We start from the raw sequence: 17,518 nt of genomic DNA on the forward strand, positions 1-17,518 counted from the left end.
AGGCCCCGCAGATGAAGGGGACAGGCGTGGTTTCAAACAGGAGCCCTCAAAGCGGAACGATAAACTGAACCAAACAGAAATATGGCGGAGGCTGCAGGAGCAGACGCTGGACGCCAGCAGTGGAGATTCAGGTAATGCGCTGGGTGACGGGGTTAAGGGCTCCCCAAGAGATGCGGGGTGGCCGGCGTCTTAACGAGAAGCAGCACAGAGGTGCGAGCGCTGCACACACAGGCTCCATGGGAAGGGGGTTCAGAGTCAAAGGTGAATCTGATAGGTCTCGAAGCCAACTGCCACTGGTCCCCAGGCCCCTGCCTCCCACCCGGTGTATGATGGCTCCCAGAGGAAGGAGTGACCACCCCCACCTCTGTCCTCCCTGGGTAGGAAGCGAGGCCATGTACCTCCACCCACGACCCACAGGGAGACAGCCTCAGGGACAGGATGGGGCATCCTCCACTGGTTCCCCTGGCCGCACACGGGGATTTATACGTCAGGTGCATGCCAGCCACCCGCTTGGCCAGAGACAGGACCTGAGACCCCTGTGCAGGCCCAGAGAGAACCCCCTCCCAGCCACAGGCTGGTCCCAGCACACCGGCTTTAACTGCACATGAGGCTCTCTCTCACGTGTGGATCCCCAGACAGGCAGGCTCAGAGCAAAAACGGTCTCCTGGGAGCAGCCAGGCCCTGCCTGGGTCCAGGATCCAGGGACAGAGGAGAGCAGACAGTTAAGAAAGGTCCAGCTGACAAAGATGCAGAAGTCCCCGCCCCCAGCCATCACCCCACCTCTCCGCGTGCTTCTCTGGCCCGGAGAACAAATCCTACACGGCCGCTCACGGCCGCTCACGGCCGCAGGGAGGATGAAAGCCCCTGCTTCTCACACGTGGGCCAGTGGAACATGTGGAATAACAGGAAGTCAGACATAAACTCCTTTTTACACGGGACATTTCCACCTGTGAGTAACAGCCGCCTGAAAGCACACGGAACGGAGGAGGACGTCGAAGGAGAGGCTGTGAGATCCACCTTGACTCCCCGCGGAGGCGCACGGTTCCCACCCGGTCGGGCATCAGAGTCCGCTCTGGCGGCGCGGGCCGGGCGGCCGCTCACCTGTCCTGCAGTTGTGAAACTCCAGGGCGCTCTCGATGCGGAAGGTCTTCTCGCAGGTGCCGCACCGGTACCTGTACTCACTGTCCACCTGGCGGGAGGGGCCGTGGTGAGAGGAGGGCCGGCGGCAGGTGCGGCGAGGCCGCCCTCCTCCAAGGGGAGCCTCTTCACCCACCGCCCAGCGTGTGTGGCTCACGACCCTTTCCTCTCCAGCCCTCCTGCCCAGCTTAGGGACATGAACAATTTTCAGTCTGGCCACCCCGTGGCCTAGGAAGAGAATCTCACGTTCAGGTGCCCTCACTGCCCACGTCCGCCGCCCGCACCCTCCCGGCTCGCCCCGAGCCCTGTCCGCACCTGCCCAGGCCCCGGGCCCCCGCCCCTCTCTCGTGACTCTTGCTTCAGTGTGATCTGTTCTCCTCTGTCTCCAGAAAGAGCCCAGTCCGCTCACCCACCTCGTTCCTGCTGTGCTTGTAGGAAACGTGCTGCTTCAGACTCTCCTTGCGGCTGAACAGCTTTGCACATTCCTCACATTTAAACAGCTTGTCACCTAAGGAATAACCAGAAAAGAGCTGCTTCTCTTCTCCAGGTGAGCTCGGAAACCACGGGGCCCACCTCAGACATGCTGCCCAGCCCCCTGCTCAGACAGGCAGCCCTGCACCGACACTGAGGCAGAAGAGGGCCTGGAGACGGGCGGCCTCCCCTTTCTCCTACCCCTCAAGGTGCCCCCATCACTGTCCCCCCAGGTACCCTCATCCCCCAGACGCCCCCATCCCCGGCCCCTGAGGTGTCCCCAACCCCCAAGGCTCCCCCATCCCCTCAAGGCACCCCCATCCCCGCAGGCGCCCCCATCCCCAACTCCCCACCCCCAGACGCCCACCCAGAGGCGTGGCCGCAGGGACTCACCATGTGAGCGCACGTGCCTGCTCAGGTTGCTGCTGTTCTGGAAGACCTTGCTGCAGATGCTGCACTGGTAGACCCGCCTGTGCTCCCCGAGCTGCCGGACCAGCTTTCGCCGGATGCCGTGTCGGCTGGAGAGAATGAGGCTCCTCTTGAGGGTGATGGTGCCGCTCTGATGATGGGGGAACCTGCCAGGTTAGACACACACACGGGTAAGACAGGTGGGACACGAGGTCGCTGGAGAAGAAGTCCAGAGTTACATCATCTTGGAAAGAGCTCCTTTCAGATCTTCCCAGCCTGACGGAGGGCAGGGCAGGGACCATGCCCGGTGTCCCTCCAGCTTTGGGCTGTCTGGAAGGGACAGGCACCCTGAACACGCAGTGGCACCAGGTGACTTCCCTGTGCCAGCCACACCTCTTACTGGGCTTTAGCGCCGCCCGCCAGGCAGCTGGAGTTCAGGCTGGGCTTCGGCTGAAGCAGCCAGACCTGCTCTTTTTCACTAGTCTTACCTCTGCCCTGGCTCCTATTTCCCCTGAACCTGAGTTTTCAAATTTCTTCTCCCTATTAAATGTGTTTCTGATGGAAAGTCCCTAATGTTCTCTAGCGTAAGACAGAGTGAAAATGGGCTACATTCACCGTTTCTGACATTGCTCTGTTTTTAGGGTCTCCGCAGGTTCCCGGACTACCCAGAACCAGGCAGGCTTTGACACTCTAAAAAGGGCCCTAGTTTATTCCACTTTTCGGCCAAAAAAAAAATTACATAAGAATAATAACTAAAATATAAATATTTTCCCTATTCATAAAAAGAAGAAAAACACCAAGTGTTAAACTTACAGAAATTCAAACTGTTTTATCACAGCAGCACTGCTCACAACAGCCAAGACAGAAAACGCAAGTGTCCTTGATGGAAGAACGGATACACAAAATGTGGCCCATCCACAGGATGGGATATTATGCTGCCTAAAGTGGAAGGAAATTTTGGCACCTGCTGCAACAGGGATGCACCTTGAGAACACTGTGCTGAGTGAGATCGGCCAGGCACAGAGGGACCAACGCTGTCCGATTCCCCTACGTCAAGTGCCTGGAGACAGAGGGGCCTCATGCAAGGTCTTCACAGAGACGGAAAGCAGCCCGTGGGTACCGGGGCAGGGAAGGGGGTGGGGGAGTTACGGCTGTGTATGTGTGGAGTTTGGGGAAGGTGAGAAAGTTCTGGAGCTGGACAGTTGGAGGCACAATAAAAACCACAGCAGTGATGACACTATTTCACCCCCTTTTTGCGCCACATAAAACCAAAAGGTTCTGATGTAGACTGGGAATTGTAGCTTATTGAGAGATTTGGAAATACCAATTTTTAAAATTACACAAGCCATCTTGAGTATGTTCACAAGCAGATGACCATTCTGTACAAGAGTCACATATCAAATAAGCACAGTAAGAGGGACCCAGGCCTGAAGCTCTAGACACATGACATACAGGACTATGACAGGAAAAGACTGAGCCACTTCTCCTGTGAATGCATTTAAAACCACCAAACTGTGTGCTTAAAAATGGTTGATGGTAAATTTTAACCCACGTGTATTTTATGACAATAAAAAAAGTTTAAACAATGGATGCACTATTAAACGCCTGGGCTCCAGAACGTTCCTGCTGCTGTCCAAGCATGTCCATTTCCCACCACAAGAAAGAAACCAGTCCCCTCTCATCAGGCCATCTGCTCCATCAGCTGCCATGGTGCTTCTGCCCCAAAGACGGGCGGCTTCCTGCCAAGACTTACTTGGGCACGGAGCCGGCGTCGCTGGCGGTGGTGGCCAGCTTCCCCAGCACCAGCTCCATGATCCGCTCGTCCGGCGTGGCGGTCACAGGCTCCACCTCGGTCATGATCTCTGCCACTTGCTCTGCATGAAGGGGAGGGGACAAGCTGTGTCACCACTGGGGCTGGAACATAACCCAACCCAGGGGACACGGCCAAGGGGCCAGAGCCAGGCTGAAGATGTAGGCGCGGACTGCATGGTTTTCATGGGAAAAAGAGACTGGCAGTGTTTTAGAATCCACACACTTAACCTGGAGGTTTAGAAAAGCACAATGTCACTCTTAAAACTGGAGTTACAATCTGTGATTCTTTGTTAAAATCACAGTAGTGATAATACTATTTCAATCCCTTTTCACACCACCTAAAATCAAAACATTTTAATACAGACTGGGATCTTATAACTTATTAAGAGATTTGGAAATACCAGTTTTGATAATTACACAAGCCATCCTGAGTGCACTCACATGCAGATGACCATTTTGTACAAGCGTCAAACACCAAAAACCACAGTGGGAGGGCCTGGCCTGAAGCTCCAGACACATGAAACACAGGAAGATGACACAAAAGGACCGAGCCACTTCCCCCGCTGTGATGTGTCTTCCTAACACAGCGAGTACTTTGTGAAACAATCACTTAATAAGCTTTTCACCTCTTTCTTGTCTTCTCTACTTGCACAGAGACACAGGGAGACTGTCCAGGGAAGTTTAAACCACTCTTCCTGAGCCTATTATGTGAAGGCTGCTTCCCTGAATTCTCCTCTTTAATTCTGAGAAAGAACAAGGATTTCTTCTCACTGTCACAGAAGGAAGACTGGGCGAGAGCAGACGGCAGAAAGAAAAACTGCCCAGGGGCCAGTAACGGGGGTAGGGAGGGGACTGGCTAGTATCTGAGCACCACATCCGGTCCTCACAGGGGAGACCCCCCAGGAACCCGCTGCTGCTGGGTGCTTCCCGCAGAGGCCGTGCTAGGAGCGGCAGGACGTGGCCTTGTGGGGACTGTGCACCCGAGAAGGTGGGTCTAAGGTCCTTCCAAACTCAACTGAGGCTACTGTAATGTCAGAGAATCTTTAGCCATGGCCTGGAAACCTGCATGCCCGTCCACAGGTGATGGGGGAGCGGACGGTGGGACACCCACACAGTGGACAACGCTGCTCGGCAGCAAAGGAGGAGGAGCAGCGGGGAACCTGACGTGGATGAGTCTCCCCACGTGCTGTGAGCAAGACGCTGGGCACAGAAGGAGTGTCGGGATGGGGATGCCAGTCCACGCCGAGACAGGCAAGAAAGTGGCCAGGGAGACGGAAGTGTTCTCTGTCCTGATAACTGGTCACAGCGGTGGACCCACTTGTCAAAGCTCACAGCCTGCACGCTCCGCAGTGCCAACTGCACTGCATGTAGGTTGTTCTCGAAAGAGCTGATTCAGAGGAGAGACGGGCTTCGATTCTTTCTCCACATGGGCTCTCTGTTCTGAGTTTTTCTGCCTTGCAGGGAGGCAACCCGGCCTGGGGTCCTTCCCCACTCCTGTTACTCCTCCCCCAGGACCACCCTCACCCGATGGCTCCTCCCCCAGGACAACCCCTACCTGCTAGCTCCTCCCCTGGGACCACCCTCACCCGATAGCTCCTCCCCCAGGTCCATCCCCATCTGCTGACTCCTCCCCTTGGTCCAGCCTCACCTGCTGGCTCCTTGCCTTCCACAATGACTAGAGGCTGCTCCGGTTTGGATGCTTTGGGTTTTCTTCCCCTTCGAGGCTTTTTCTTCTGCTCTTTGGTGGTACCCACACTCTTGGGAAGGGAGGGAGGCTCCCCCCGGGGCGCGTCGGCTTCCTTCTCGGGAGCCGGCTCCTGCTGGCCAGCTGGGGGGGCGCTTTTGGCTTGTTCCAAGTGGCCCAACAGGTGCTCTGCACGACAGGGGCGCAAAAGCATAAGGCGGGGTGTCCATTGCTGACTCCCACTTTGTTCTTAATTTTATTTGCTAATAGCGTGCCTCCTGCAGAGGCAAATGAACTTTATTTCCGCTTTTGAAAACAAAAGCATTTCCAATACACCAAACACAACCGCCACTTTAAAAAGTCAGTCACGTGGTGGGAGGAGGGCAGGTGTGTAAAACTGCGCACACAGTCTGTAAAAACTGAAAGCACACACGTGTGCGGAGAAACTGTGAAAGAACGTATCGAAACAGTAACGTGGTTCTCTCTAGATGGTGACCTTGTGGGCAATTTTTATGTTCTTCTTAAAGCTTATTTAAATTTTCTTATTTTTTCTAGAATGAATACATAATATAATTACTTAAAACTGTAGCCTCTCAAGAGCATTAACAAATGTTTAATTCATGATGAACACAGTTGTTCTTAAAAACATTGCACGAGGGGAAAAAAGAAGAAAAAAGGAGATTAAAAAAAAAAACACTGCATGAAAGCAAGAAAACTTTGCTTTATTTTCAAGGGAAGAAAAGCTCAGAGACCTCCCAAGAAAAGATAACTGAGCAAAACACAGGAAGCAGACGGGCGGGGGTGGCCACGCCCCCCAAGTGAAGGTGGGCAGGGCTCAGGCCAGCGGGGTGGCCGACATCTGCAAGAGGAAGCGGGACCCACGAGACAGGTGCGGACTAACGCCCTCAAGTGACTGCAGGTGCCTGTATGACTCGGCCAAGGACTAGTTCTTCCCATCACCAACCTCAACTACAGGCCACAAAACCAGAGACACTCCCCCTCCCCTACAAACTATAAGACGCGGCTGAGCTTCAGAGAAAGCAAACGAGGTCCCTCTGTGGGAGACAGACGTGCAGAGAAGCTTCAGGTCAAAGCCCAGAAGTGCGAGCTGACAGAGGCCCAAGGAGGAGACACAGGCTGGGGAGCGGAGCCGCTCGGGTAAAGCCAGGGAACTCCCAAGGGCCGTGTGTCCTACCACTGTCCAAAGGGATGGCGAGGGCGGGCCAGCACCGTCGAGGTGAGCTCAGCACAGGACTTGCTACCATAGGGCTGCCCCGGCCCATCGTGTCCCTTACCATTCAACAGCTGCAGCTCGAGGAAGGTGGCGGAACACACCTTACACACCCACTGGCTGGGCTCCGACTCGGCCGGGGCGCTGTTTTCCGGGGTGCCTGCAGCTTCAGAAGATAAGACGAGATGGTGGAGGTGGAAGAAGACAGTCCCTGGCAGCTCCTGCCTCCGTGAAGCCCAGCCCAGCAGAGCCTGCACCTGCTCCCATGGGAGGTGACAGTGACAGCAGTAGCAGCAGCCACCACTCCTGAGCAGCTTCAAGGCTGCAGGGTGGGATCGTGGAGTTTTACACACACGGACACGTTTGTGCTCGTGAACATCCCTGTTTCACAGATGAGGAAACTGGCCACACAGCACTGTCACCAGTCACAGAAATGTGGCCTCCTCCCATGAGCCGGTCCAGGGGCACCAGACGCACCCCCTCATACAACATTGAGAAGAAACGCATCCTACAGCCCAAGTCGAATCCCCTAGTCACTCAGCGGCTCAGGCAATGAGAAAGGGCAGAACCTGAAACAGCTGGGCAGTGGGCCCTCAGCCCGGTGTGGCCGCGGCACCTGCCTGGCGTGTCCAGCAGAGCTTCCCGCAGTGACACGCGTTCTCCCCGGTGTCCCCGACGCGAGCGACTAGGACAAAAAAAGGCAGCAGCTGTGCTGGACAACGTGGTCCCAGGCTCATTTCATTAAGATCTCTGCCCCAGGTTGAAGAGCTCTCCCACAGGTGAGAAGGCAACAGCACAGCAGCACCTCCAACAAGGGGAGGCGACCTTAACGCCGACTTTGACTCTGAGAGACCAGGGTGTGCCGTCCTCCAGGGTGTGACCTCGACAGCTGAAAAGGTCAGCTCCTAACAACCCAAACCTAGACGTGCAGTGTGGGCTGGTCCCGGGGCACGTGAGAAAACCAGGTCAGGAAGATCCCAGGGACCTTGGACAGCACCCGGGGAACTGGCCTGGGTTGTGGTGGTTGCAAATGACCCCTGACCCAGTGGGGTGCCGCTGCAAGGGCCTCCCAGGGGGCCAGGCCAGGTACCTGGTTTTAGCAGATCCTAGAGAGAATTCAGACTGGGAGCAGTCTGGTGAAAAACCAAAGGTCTCACTGATAAATTCTCTCTGCCACCTTCACTATCAAAATAAAGCAAGCCCCATGAAGCCCAGTCTTCCTCTGCAAATACCCCTGTGAGGGGACAGACCCTCTGCTGCCACCAGACCCTGAGTGCTGGCCTTCTGACATTCCCCAGGGAGCCCCAGAGGCTCCCTGTGCCACTGGCCTCCTCCCAGCCTGGCCCCCAAAATTCACGTCCACCTGGAATCTTCAGGTAGGGTCTGTGCAGATGCAATCAAGGAAGGTGGGTCAGACTGGATCAGGGCGGTCCTAAATCCAATGACCGGTGTCCTCGTAAGGAGAGAACCCAGAGACACAGGGAGAGACCCAGGCAGCCGCAAGCCAAGGCATGGCAAGTGCTGCCAGCAGTCCTGCAGCTGGACGGAGGCCAGGAAAGGGTCCTCCCTCCCGGCTGGCAGAGGAACCGGCCCTGCCGACACCGCGATCCTGGACTTCAGGCTTCCAGCCTGTGAGATAACAGACTTCTACCACTGAAGCCGCAGTTTGTGGTGCTTTGTTTGGGCCACCTCACGATGCCTCCCCCGAGGCTGCAGTGTGTGCCCACCCAGAGAGCTCACAGACCCTCAGCCACCACGTACACGAGAGGCAGGCCAGAACCTCCCAAATACATCAGGCCTCTCACTCGACAGAGCCGTCTATATCCCATGGTGCTCATAACAAAAGGAGTCCTTTTCTTGTCCGGATCCTGTTGTTTTGAGGGTCAGAAGGAAAGTCAGTGCCGACTTGTGCCCCTGAGGAAGTACAGCCTCTGGGCCGTCCCAGGTGGAGCCGCAGGAAATCACTGCTCTCCCAGGTCACGGCTAAGCGTGAGCCAGGTCACCTGGCAGCTCAAGGCTGGGTGGAGAGGACAGGCACCCAAAGAATCCAGAAGACCCACAAGATGGGCGGGAAAGATTTAAATTCCCTGGGTCCATTCACAAGGTGATGCCCAACCCTGGGTCAGCAGGAATGCATTTTGATTTGCTTTTCCAATAGGATGTGGGTGACTCCACTGGGTCTTCCTTTGACCACGGGCGTGCACACTCACACACATGCACGCACAAACATGTGCATGCGCACATGCATAGACACACACGTGCACAGACACACACACACATGCACACACACAACCCCCCCAACCTCCGGGAGGAGGCTGCTGGAAGGTGGCCAGCACCAGAGCCAGTGTCGGGGTTTAAATCCTGACTCCTTCCCTCTCCACACTGTGACTCAGGGCCAGCTCCTTAACCTCGCTGTGCTCTATCTCTATCCAAAACCAGGGACAATAACCTGACCTCGGAGGACCGGGCAGGTGAGTCACCTGTGGAAGGTCCCAAGGGCAGAGCTGAGCCCAGCTCACCGCCGCAGGGCTGGAGGCAGAGCTTTCCGCCAGCAAGTGTCTGGCTGAGGGTCTCGGCCCGGACAGTCAACAAGCAGAACAACAGAGCCACCACGTGGGGTCAGGGCTGACCCCGCAGCGCTCCCCATCCCAGCCAGCTCACCCGGCCGATCCCCTGAGGTCAGGCTGCTGCCTGGGGCCCAGGGGCTGTCAGTGGATAGAGGGCAGGCAGCGGGGCCAAGGGGCACTACATACCAGGGAGCCCGGGGCAGGCCTGCCGCAGCATCGGCTTGTCCATCCTCTTGGCGTAGAAGGCCGCATACCACACGCGCAGCTCGGTGCCAGGGGGGATGTCGCGCGAGGTGGTGAAGTAGACGTCGCTGCCGTGCTGGAAGGCGGTCAGGTTCTGGTGGCCAGGCTCCGCCGCCGGCCGCACCAGCATCATCCAGTTGCAGTCATCCTCGTTGGAGGTGTCGAAGCACACGGGGTGCCCATCCTTCTGGAATACCTGCGGGTGAGCGCGGCCGGGAGCAGTTACCCACAGGTCCGCGCGCCAGCCCGTGTGCCAGCCCATGGTGGGGCACGCTGCGCAAACAGTCTAGAAAGAGCCGCATCAGAGGCCACACCAGGCCATACGGGATCTGTTCCGGCATTTACACTGGTAGGAGGCACAAGGAATCCACGGGGCTTGAATAGGTCAGGCTGGTCACAGGCAAAAGGGAACAGGAGACACAGAAAAAGGCTCGGTGTCGAGACCTGAGTTCCATGCATGGCCCAGGTGAGAATGGGACGCCTTATTTCAACCTGTGGGCCAGGTGGGCACCTGGACGCGTGAGCTCTACTCCTGTTCTCGGTTTTTCGAGGAAACCTGAGTTCCACTCCCAGGAGTTATAAGGAGACCTGAGTTCTGTGCGTGGCCCAGGTGGGAGCTGGGACATCTGAGGTCTACTCGTGTGGTCCAGGTGTCACTGGGACACCTGAGCACTAAGCCTGGGCCAGGTGTATCAGGACGCCTGAGTTCTTCTCCTGGCCCTGTTGCAAGTATGCTCAGTGGCTTTAGCAGAGTCCTCCATCTTTATAAGCTGTCCCCTCACCTGCAGAGCAGCACCGTTGCCTTACAGGTTAAATGCAGGCAGGGAGCAGGGGGAAAAGCTGGAATATTTTGAAGTTCAAAGTAACCACATGGAATCGGGGGCCCTTGTCCTCTATTCTCCGACTCAATCTTTGCTTCCTCACTGGGCTCTTCCTGTAGGGGCCCCCACTGCTAAGAGGTAGAGGCCCCCCTCAGAGGATGGAGCCCTCAGAAGTGAGGGGAGGGGGCAGAGGGGGCCGCCAGGTGCCTAAGGACCCCAGCCGGTGTTGGGGCTGCTCCCAGCGGGCCTCACCCTCCCTCTGCAGGCTTAAAGCTGCCCCCGGCACACAATACAGAGGAGTTTCCGAGACATTTGTGAACCACTGGAACTCAGTGGGCATTGCCTGCCACCCGACCCCCCACCGGAATCTGCACAGAAGGAAAGTCACAAAACAGGTCCCGCAGCCCTGCTGGTACCAGCTTTCACCTTCAGAGGAAACGCAGACTCCTTCTCCCATTTGGCGACTCTCCTGGACTCGAATGGACCGAACTGCGTGCGCTTGACAAGCTGCGTTACGGCAAACACCCCCTCAGCCCCATCTTCCAGTCGTCTGATCTCCAGGTTGGAAGGAAGGGACGACCTAAAAATGAAACAAAGCAAGAGACTGTCGGCCCCAAGCACCCACTGTCCGAGGTGCCACTCACACCAGGGGACAGACGGCAGGATGACGGAAAAGGTCGATCTCACCGACCCCCAGAGCAGGCAATGGAGGGGCGTTTCCCAGAGAATGCGTTTAAAATCTCTGCCCAAAAGACAGCTGCCAGCCTGAGTGTGGACTGCGGCACGCCAACAGAGAGGGAGGGAGGACCACAGAGAGACCATGAAGGGGTGCCACGTGGAAAGTGCCACGGGGAAAACCAAAAGTGCCAGGGCATTCCAAAGACCAGAAAAGGGTTTCCAGCTAGGATGCCTGGGGCCAGTTTCACTGAGGATGTGACCTTTTTAAATAAACTTGAATGTCATGGGGGCTGAGACCCAGCGGGAGCTAAGGCAAGGGAGCGGGGTGGACCCCCAGGGCGTCTGCAGCACAGACCCCTCGTGGGGCAGGCAGGAGGCCGGGCTGACGGAGGAGCACATCCCGAAGGCCCCACTGAGGGACTGATGCTTCCCACTGGATTTCTGTGGGCAACACGCAACCACTGAAGGTTCTGGAAGAGAGCTGATGAGCTCTCCACTTCAGCCAAAAATAGTGATCTCTCTACTTTGTAAAGTCACAGTGAGAGAAAGTAAATAAAGAGGCTGGGAAAACCAGTGGGGAGGCTTCTAGAAATAGCATGGATGAGATAACTTAAGCGCCACCACGTGCCAGGCCCTGAGTCAGGGACAATGACCACTTTCCAGGTGGTACTTTTCTCTCTTCACTTTCCAGAGGAGGCAACTGGGGCACAGAGAGGCGCACGCCTCGTCTGCGTCCAAAGACCTACTACACGGCAGACGGGGCTGTGACCCAGGAGGCCCTCGGGGGACACGGTAGCCACCCCTCAGGGAAACGCAGTGGCAGAGCCATGGAGCTGCCTCACCAGATCTGCAGGTGCTTTTCCAAAGCTGTGACGGCTCTGCCTGGCTCCCTGCATACCCCACCCCCTTGCCCAGAGCAGGCATGTCTGATGGCAGGTCTGGGTTTGGACCACGGAGGACACTGAATGAACAGACCTACGACCTTGGCCATGGCCGCTCAAAGCATAAGTTAACGCAGCCCATCAGCTCTTCCACGGCTGCCCCTCGGCATCTGATACAGCTCGCCTCCTGAGAACCAGGAACGGGATAAAAGACCTTGACCCTGAAGCCTCTGCAGCACCCCCGGGCTCATCCCGCGGGCAGGCCGGCGACTCAGCTCGCGGTGGGATGGAGATCCCGGCTGGCCTCCGGAACCAGGGCCAGTCCTTCTCACCGAATCTTTCCTTCCTTGTTGTTTTCTCCCTTTGTACAGACGTCAAGGCCGCCAAGCTCTGGCCGCAGTCGGACATGCAGACAACCCTGTTTGACAGGCAGGACCGTACAGACAGCTTGCGGCTATCACTCACCGTGCCCGGCTTAACACAAAGGAGTCTTTGACCATGACCACAGGGCCCAGCTCGGGACATTCAGAGTCGTGGTACTGGCTGCAGTCTTCACACCCTGCAAACAGATGGGGCGGCTGAGCATCCGAGCCTGGAGGCACAGACTCCCTGCTGAGGGGCCTGACCGACAGTGCTCCCCACAAATATAAAAAGCCTGACACACAGGACGTGCACCCCAAGGAGAAAACCCAGCACCAAGGCCCGTTTCAAAGCAGGCAGAGTCACCTCTCTGGTGATAAAGGACGTCTTTCCCCGGGAATGACAGTCAATGAACATTCATCAACTTAACCTGTTTATCATAAATCTAATGTGTCGTAAACCTCTTCCTGAACCCAGGAGTCACTTTTCTGAGTCAACAGCTAACCCTGCAAAGTGCCCTCCGCTGGGAGTGCTAAGAAGGTGAGTCTTTTAAAACCACAGCCAGCAGCACCTTTCTCATGGAACAAATAAATCGTGGTTTGCAAAGCAGGTAAAGTCACTTCAGTTTAAAAAGAGACAGCTTTTCTCCATTGTGAACACCAGGCGCCATGGGCGCGGAGGGCGGGCCTCGGGCCACTCACAGATGAACATGATCTCCTCGCCGTCTTCCGCCATCGCCGACACCTGCCGGGACAGAGAGCCACATCAGAGACCAGCGCTTCCCCAAGCCAGGTTCAAAGACAGTTCCTGCCGAGGGCCGCCTGGAGCCTGTGTAGGCGCTGACTCTGTGCTTTAAACACAGCACGAAGCAGGGCCCCCATGCCGTGGAGCGGGGCCGCCGGCCTTGCAGTGGTCTCTTACCTAAAATGATGCTGCTTTTAGTAAAAGCCACTGGCTAGTGGCTCTAGATTAGGAAGTCTTGGCGAACTTCCCCTTTCCATATCAGCCATCTATTTCCATTTGTAAAAGAAACATACCACCATTTGGAGGGTGGGTAACTAGTTTATTTATTTATTTTAACGGAGGCACTGGGGATTGAGCCCAGGACCTCGTGCATGCTAAGCACATGCTCTACCACTGAGCTACACCCTCTCCCCGCTCATACCACCAATTTTAAAACCCTAGCTTTCACGTTGCCACTTCTATTTGCTTTTCCTCCCTCCCCGGACGGTGACTTCCTCAAGGGCAACCCCGTCTCACACGATCTCTATTTTTCTCCAGCTGCTGACCTGTGTGTGACACCCAACCGGCACTCACTTCTCTTGGGGACGAAAGCCACGCGTGACATCAGGGAGGAGAGCCCTCCTGCTCTCCAGGAAGCCTTTATCACATCCAGTCACGTCTACCTCCCTGGAGGTTCACCTCAAACACCACCTCCACAGCAGGCAGTCGCTCTTAAGCCCCTACACATTCGTGGGTGATATGAACGTGTTAATCCTGGAACCCCAGATTCCTGACCTATAAAATGGAAATTCAAACGCCCACTTCATGTAGTTCCAGGGGAGCATGAAGTGAGAGACACCCAGTACGTGCCACTAAACAGCCGATCCTCTCCCCTCACACTCCCCCACCCACACCTAAGCCAGCCCAGCGCAGCCTCCCTGCACCCCGCTCCTTGTCCAAGCCCCTCTGAATTCCTAGGAGCCCTTCTGGGGAGGCACGCAGGCCGGCACTTCCTGAATGCTGATTCCACATGCCCTCTGCCCGCTCCCAACCCCGGAGCTTAAAGAACGGAAAGCAGACGATGCAAAGTCCACATGAAGATTCAGACTTGCTGAACACAGGCTTTACTGAGCAGGAAGAGAACAGCTGAAAATTTCACCACGGAAGTGAATTCGTTCTAAGGAAATGAGACAGAGGTGGGTTCCAATTTGCCCTTAAAATGCCGAGGACAAATTACCAGGCTGATTCCCCCCGCACGGCGTGGTGCCTTCTTTCCCTGGGAGCACCCATGTAAGTGACAAGGTGTCTCACATGGCCTTGTTGGCAAGTCTAACTTGGGGTCTCCTGGCTGGTGGGATCTGCAGGCGTGGCTGCGAGCCAGTCTGGAACAGGGGCCACCGCTGGTCATGGAGCAAAAAGTGAGGAGCGACGCGGCAGAAGAAACAAGTGGAAACCCATTTTTGTGAGCTGCTGAGTGCCCCAGGGGCCTGAGAGCCGGCTGCCCGCCAGTGGGAACCCAGCCCACCTGCCAACACCAGCTGCTGGTCGAGGAAGTTCTGAAAGGTGAACAGTGGGGTCTTCAAAGGCAGCCCCCAAACTGTAGCCAGATCACAGCAGAATCTGGGGTCCCCACAAGGCCCACAGGATCGAGGAATGTGGACACAGGGGGCTGCCCCGGCCCTCCTCATGGACTCTGGCCAAGTCCGAGAGGCCCTGTGTGGCTGCCTCCCCCCCGCAGCGCCTGCCTTCAGTCTGGCCTCTGGAGGAGGGTCCCCCTCCCCGCAAGAGTCCCCAGGGCACACCTGACGGGAGAGGACACCCAGCCAGTTTTTGAAGTGGCCGCGGGAAGAAAATGAGAGAGGGAGGGAGGGACACAGCTCCAAGTTTTAGGCTTTTATTCAACTGCACTCTCATATTTACATGTTTGTGTCCTGGGAATAATATCTTTATTAGAAGCATCTGGCCCCTGAAATGTGGGCTCTAAAGTGGTCCTTTCAGCCCAAGAATGTAGCTCACAGCCACCCTGGGCGGCAGAACAAGGCAGGAAAGGAGCATTGTGAAGTCTGCTGTCGTGGCAAAACTCCCCATGGCACTCAGGTTGCTCCCTTGGAGAAGGAAGTCCAGTCTCCAGACTTCTGGGGCATGAAGGAAATTTCAACAAGAAATCGCAGACAGTACTGTTATTGCAGAAATGGTAGGAAAATTCTAAGTCTGAGATCCGGCCAATTTTAACCACTGACACTGGGGAAACTTACCTTACCCCAGTGGTTCTCAAAGTGTGGTCCCTGGACCAGCAAATAGGAGCACCAGTGCCGCCTGGGCATTCCTCATTTCTCGGAAACGCCAATTCTCGGGCACCTCCCCAGGCCTCTCTGGGCGGGGGCCCCGCACTGCGTGTTTTCACGAACCGCCAGGTTATTCTGATGCAGCTGGAGTCTGAGAACCACTGCGTAACCTTAAATCTTTGTCAAATTGTATGATCAGCACAACAAAAGGCAAACAAGCTGACCACAACTGTGATCTCTGGAGCACCAGAGCAGTAACAGGACCAGACAGCCAGGACTACTGTGAAGTTAGCCGGGCTCAGGGCCACCTGCGTGGCACTCGGTGGACACGGGAAACAAGGGGGGCTCAGGCCAGGTGTTCCCCACGACACCTGGCGGTCACACGCAGCCCTGGAGATGACAGCTGTTAGAAACAACCCTGAAGTGAGAGGAATCAGTCCACCCGATTCAAGCTTAATTATAAAGCTGCAGTAATGAGGTATTGGTGGTACTTGTCACCGGTGGAAGGAGACACACAGGTCAGCGGAAGTGGAGAACGGCCCCACACAAACACGCTGAACTGATTTCTGACCAAGGGTAAAGGCAGTTCAGTGCAGGAAGGACGGTCTTTTCAACAAACGGTGCTGGAAAAACTGGACATCCTGAGGCAAAAAAAATAAAAGAACTGTGACCTACGACCTCACATCTTATACAAGATTAACTCATAACGAATTACAGACTTAAAACAGAAAACAGAAAAAAAGTGTTTTAAAAAATAGAAAATCTTTGAGATCTAGGGCTAGCCAGTTTTTATAGTTGTCACCAAAAGCATAGTTTATTAGACGCAAATTGATCAATGGGACTTGACCAAAATTGAAAAGTTTTGCTCTGCAAAAGATGTTGTGAAGAGGATGAATAAAGTAAAGACCAGGAGACATTTTTTGCAAACCACGAATCCATATCTAGAATATGCAAAGAGCTCTCAAAACTCAACAGTAAATAGCTATTAAAAAAAGAATGAAACAATGCCACTTGCAGCAACATGGATGGACCTAGAGATGATCATACTGAGTGAAGTCACACAGAGAAAGACAAATATCATATGATATCACTTATATGTGGAATCTAAAAAAAGATACAAATTCTATTTATAAACCAAAAACCAACTCATAGGTATAGAAAACAAACTATGGTTACCAAAGGGGAAAGGGTGGGGAGGGGTAAATTAGGAGTTGGGGATTAACAGACACACATTACTGTGTATAAAATAGATAAACAACAAGGACCTACTGTATAGCACAGGAAACTATAATCATTTTCTTGTAACAACATAATGAAAGGGAATCTGAAAAGAAAATACGTATGTGCGTATAACTGAATCACTTCACTATACACCTGAAACTAACACTGAAAATCAACTACACTTCAATAAAATTTTTTTTGCAAAACTTCAACAGTAAAAATGCAAACAATCCAATTAGAAAGTGGGCAAAAGACATGAATAGACATGTCAACAAAGAAAACACCAGAATGGCAGATACGCACATGAAAAGATGTCCAACATCATTTGCCGTCAGGGAAACGCCAGGCAAAGCCACAAGGAGACGCCACTACGCATGCGCAGGACGGCGGGACACACGTCGCCCCTGCCTCTAGCTTGTCTTCATCGTCTTCATGCGGTGCTTTATAGAACACAGGTTTTTAATTTTGACAAAATCCAACATACTGATCTTTCTTTTGATGGACTGTGCCTTTGGGGTCAGATCTAAGGTCTGCACCAGCCCTGCCCCTGAGGACTTCCTCCTGTGTTTCTTAGAAAAGTCTTCAGAGTTTTACCTTTTACATTTCAGTCTACTATCCAATTTGAGTTAATTTTTGTTTAAGACATGAGGCTGGGGTCCAGGTTCATTTTTTCGCTCCAGACGTCCGGCTGCATCAGCACTATTGAGTTGCGTCCGCTCCATCGTCAAAAACCGGCTGGCCCTGTTTGTGTGGGTCTGTTTCTGGGTCCTCCCTCCTGTTCCACTCATCTCTGTGCCCACCCTCCTCCAGCACTACGCTGGTGGGGATCAGTCAATACAGTCTTGATTCCCTTTGCTTGGTAATAAGTCTTAAAATTGGGTAGAGTGGTTCCTCCCACCGTCTTCTTTTCCAAATCTGTTTTAGCTGTTCCCGTTCCTTTGCTTTCAGAACAATCTTGCCTATATCCACAAAAAAAAATCCTACTGGGATCCACAT

The 17,518-nt window shown here is 54.7% G+C and overlaps 1 protein-coding gene across 7 annotated transcripts in view; it reads right to left on the reverse strand.

Moving 5' to 3' along the window:
- PRDM15 (PR/SET domain 15) overlaps positions 1-17,518 on the reverse strand; it is a 67,890-nt gene that overhangs the window by 26,848 nt on the left and 23,524 nt on the right. For 6 of the 7 annotated variants that reach the window (XR_012076600.1, XM_072969567.1, XM_072969555.1 and 3 more), the window contains 10 exons: positions 12,995-13,037; positions 12,399-12,492; positions 10,801-10,954; positions 9,497-9,749; positions 6,808-6,909; positions 5,477-5,701; positions 3,770-3,890; positions 2,002-2,183; positions 1,551-1,645; positions 1,102-1,189 (listed from right to left, as the gene is read on the reverse strand). Coding sequence is in view for 6 of the 7 variants with exons in the window: in XM_072969567.1 (XP_072825668.1) it covers positions 1,102-1,189; positions 1,551-1,645; positions 2,002-2,183; positions 3,770-3,890; positions 5,477-5,701; positions 6,808-6,909; positions 9,497-9,749; positions 10,801-10,954; positions 12,399-12,492; positions 12,995-13,037 (1,357 nt within the window). In the remaining variant the exon portion in view is untranslated. Of the gene's footprint in view, positions 1-1,101; positions 1,190-1,550; positions 1,646-2,001; positions 2,184-3,769; positions 3,891-5,476; positions 5,702-6,807; positions 6,910-9,496; positions 9,750-10,800; positions 10,955-12,398; positions 12,493-12,864; positions 13,038-17,518 lie in introns of those variants that run through there. The other variant, XM_072969586.1, reaches the window with a different exon arrangement.

The sequence above is a fragment of the Vicugna pacos genome, chromosome 1 (genome assembly GCF_048564905.1).
Source record: "Vicugna pacos chromosome 1, VicPac4, whole genome shotgun sequence".
Lineage (NCBI taxonomy): Eukaryota > Metazoa > Chordata > Mammalia > Artiodactyla > Camelidae > Vicugna > Vicugna pacos.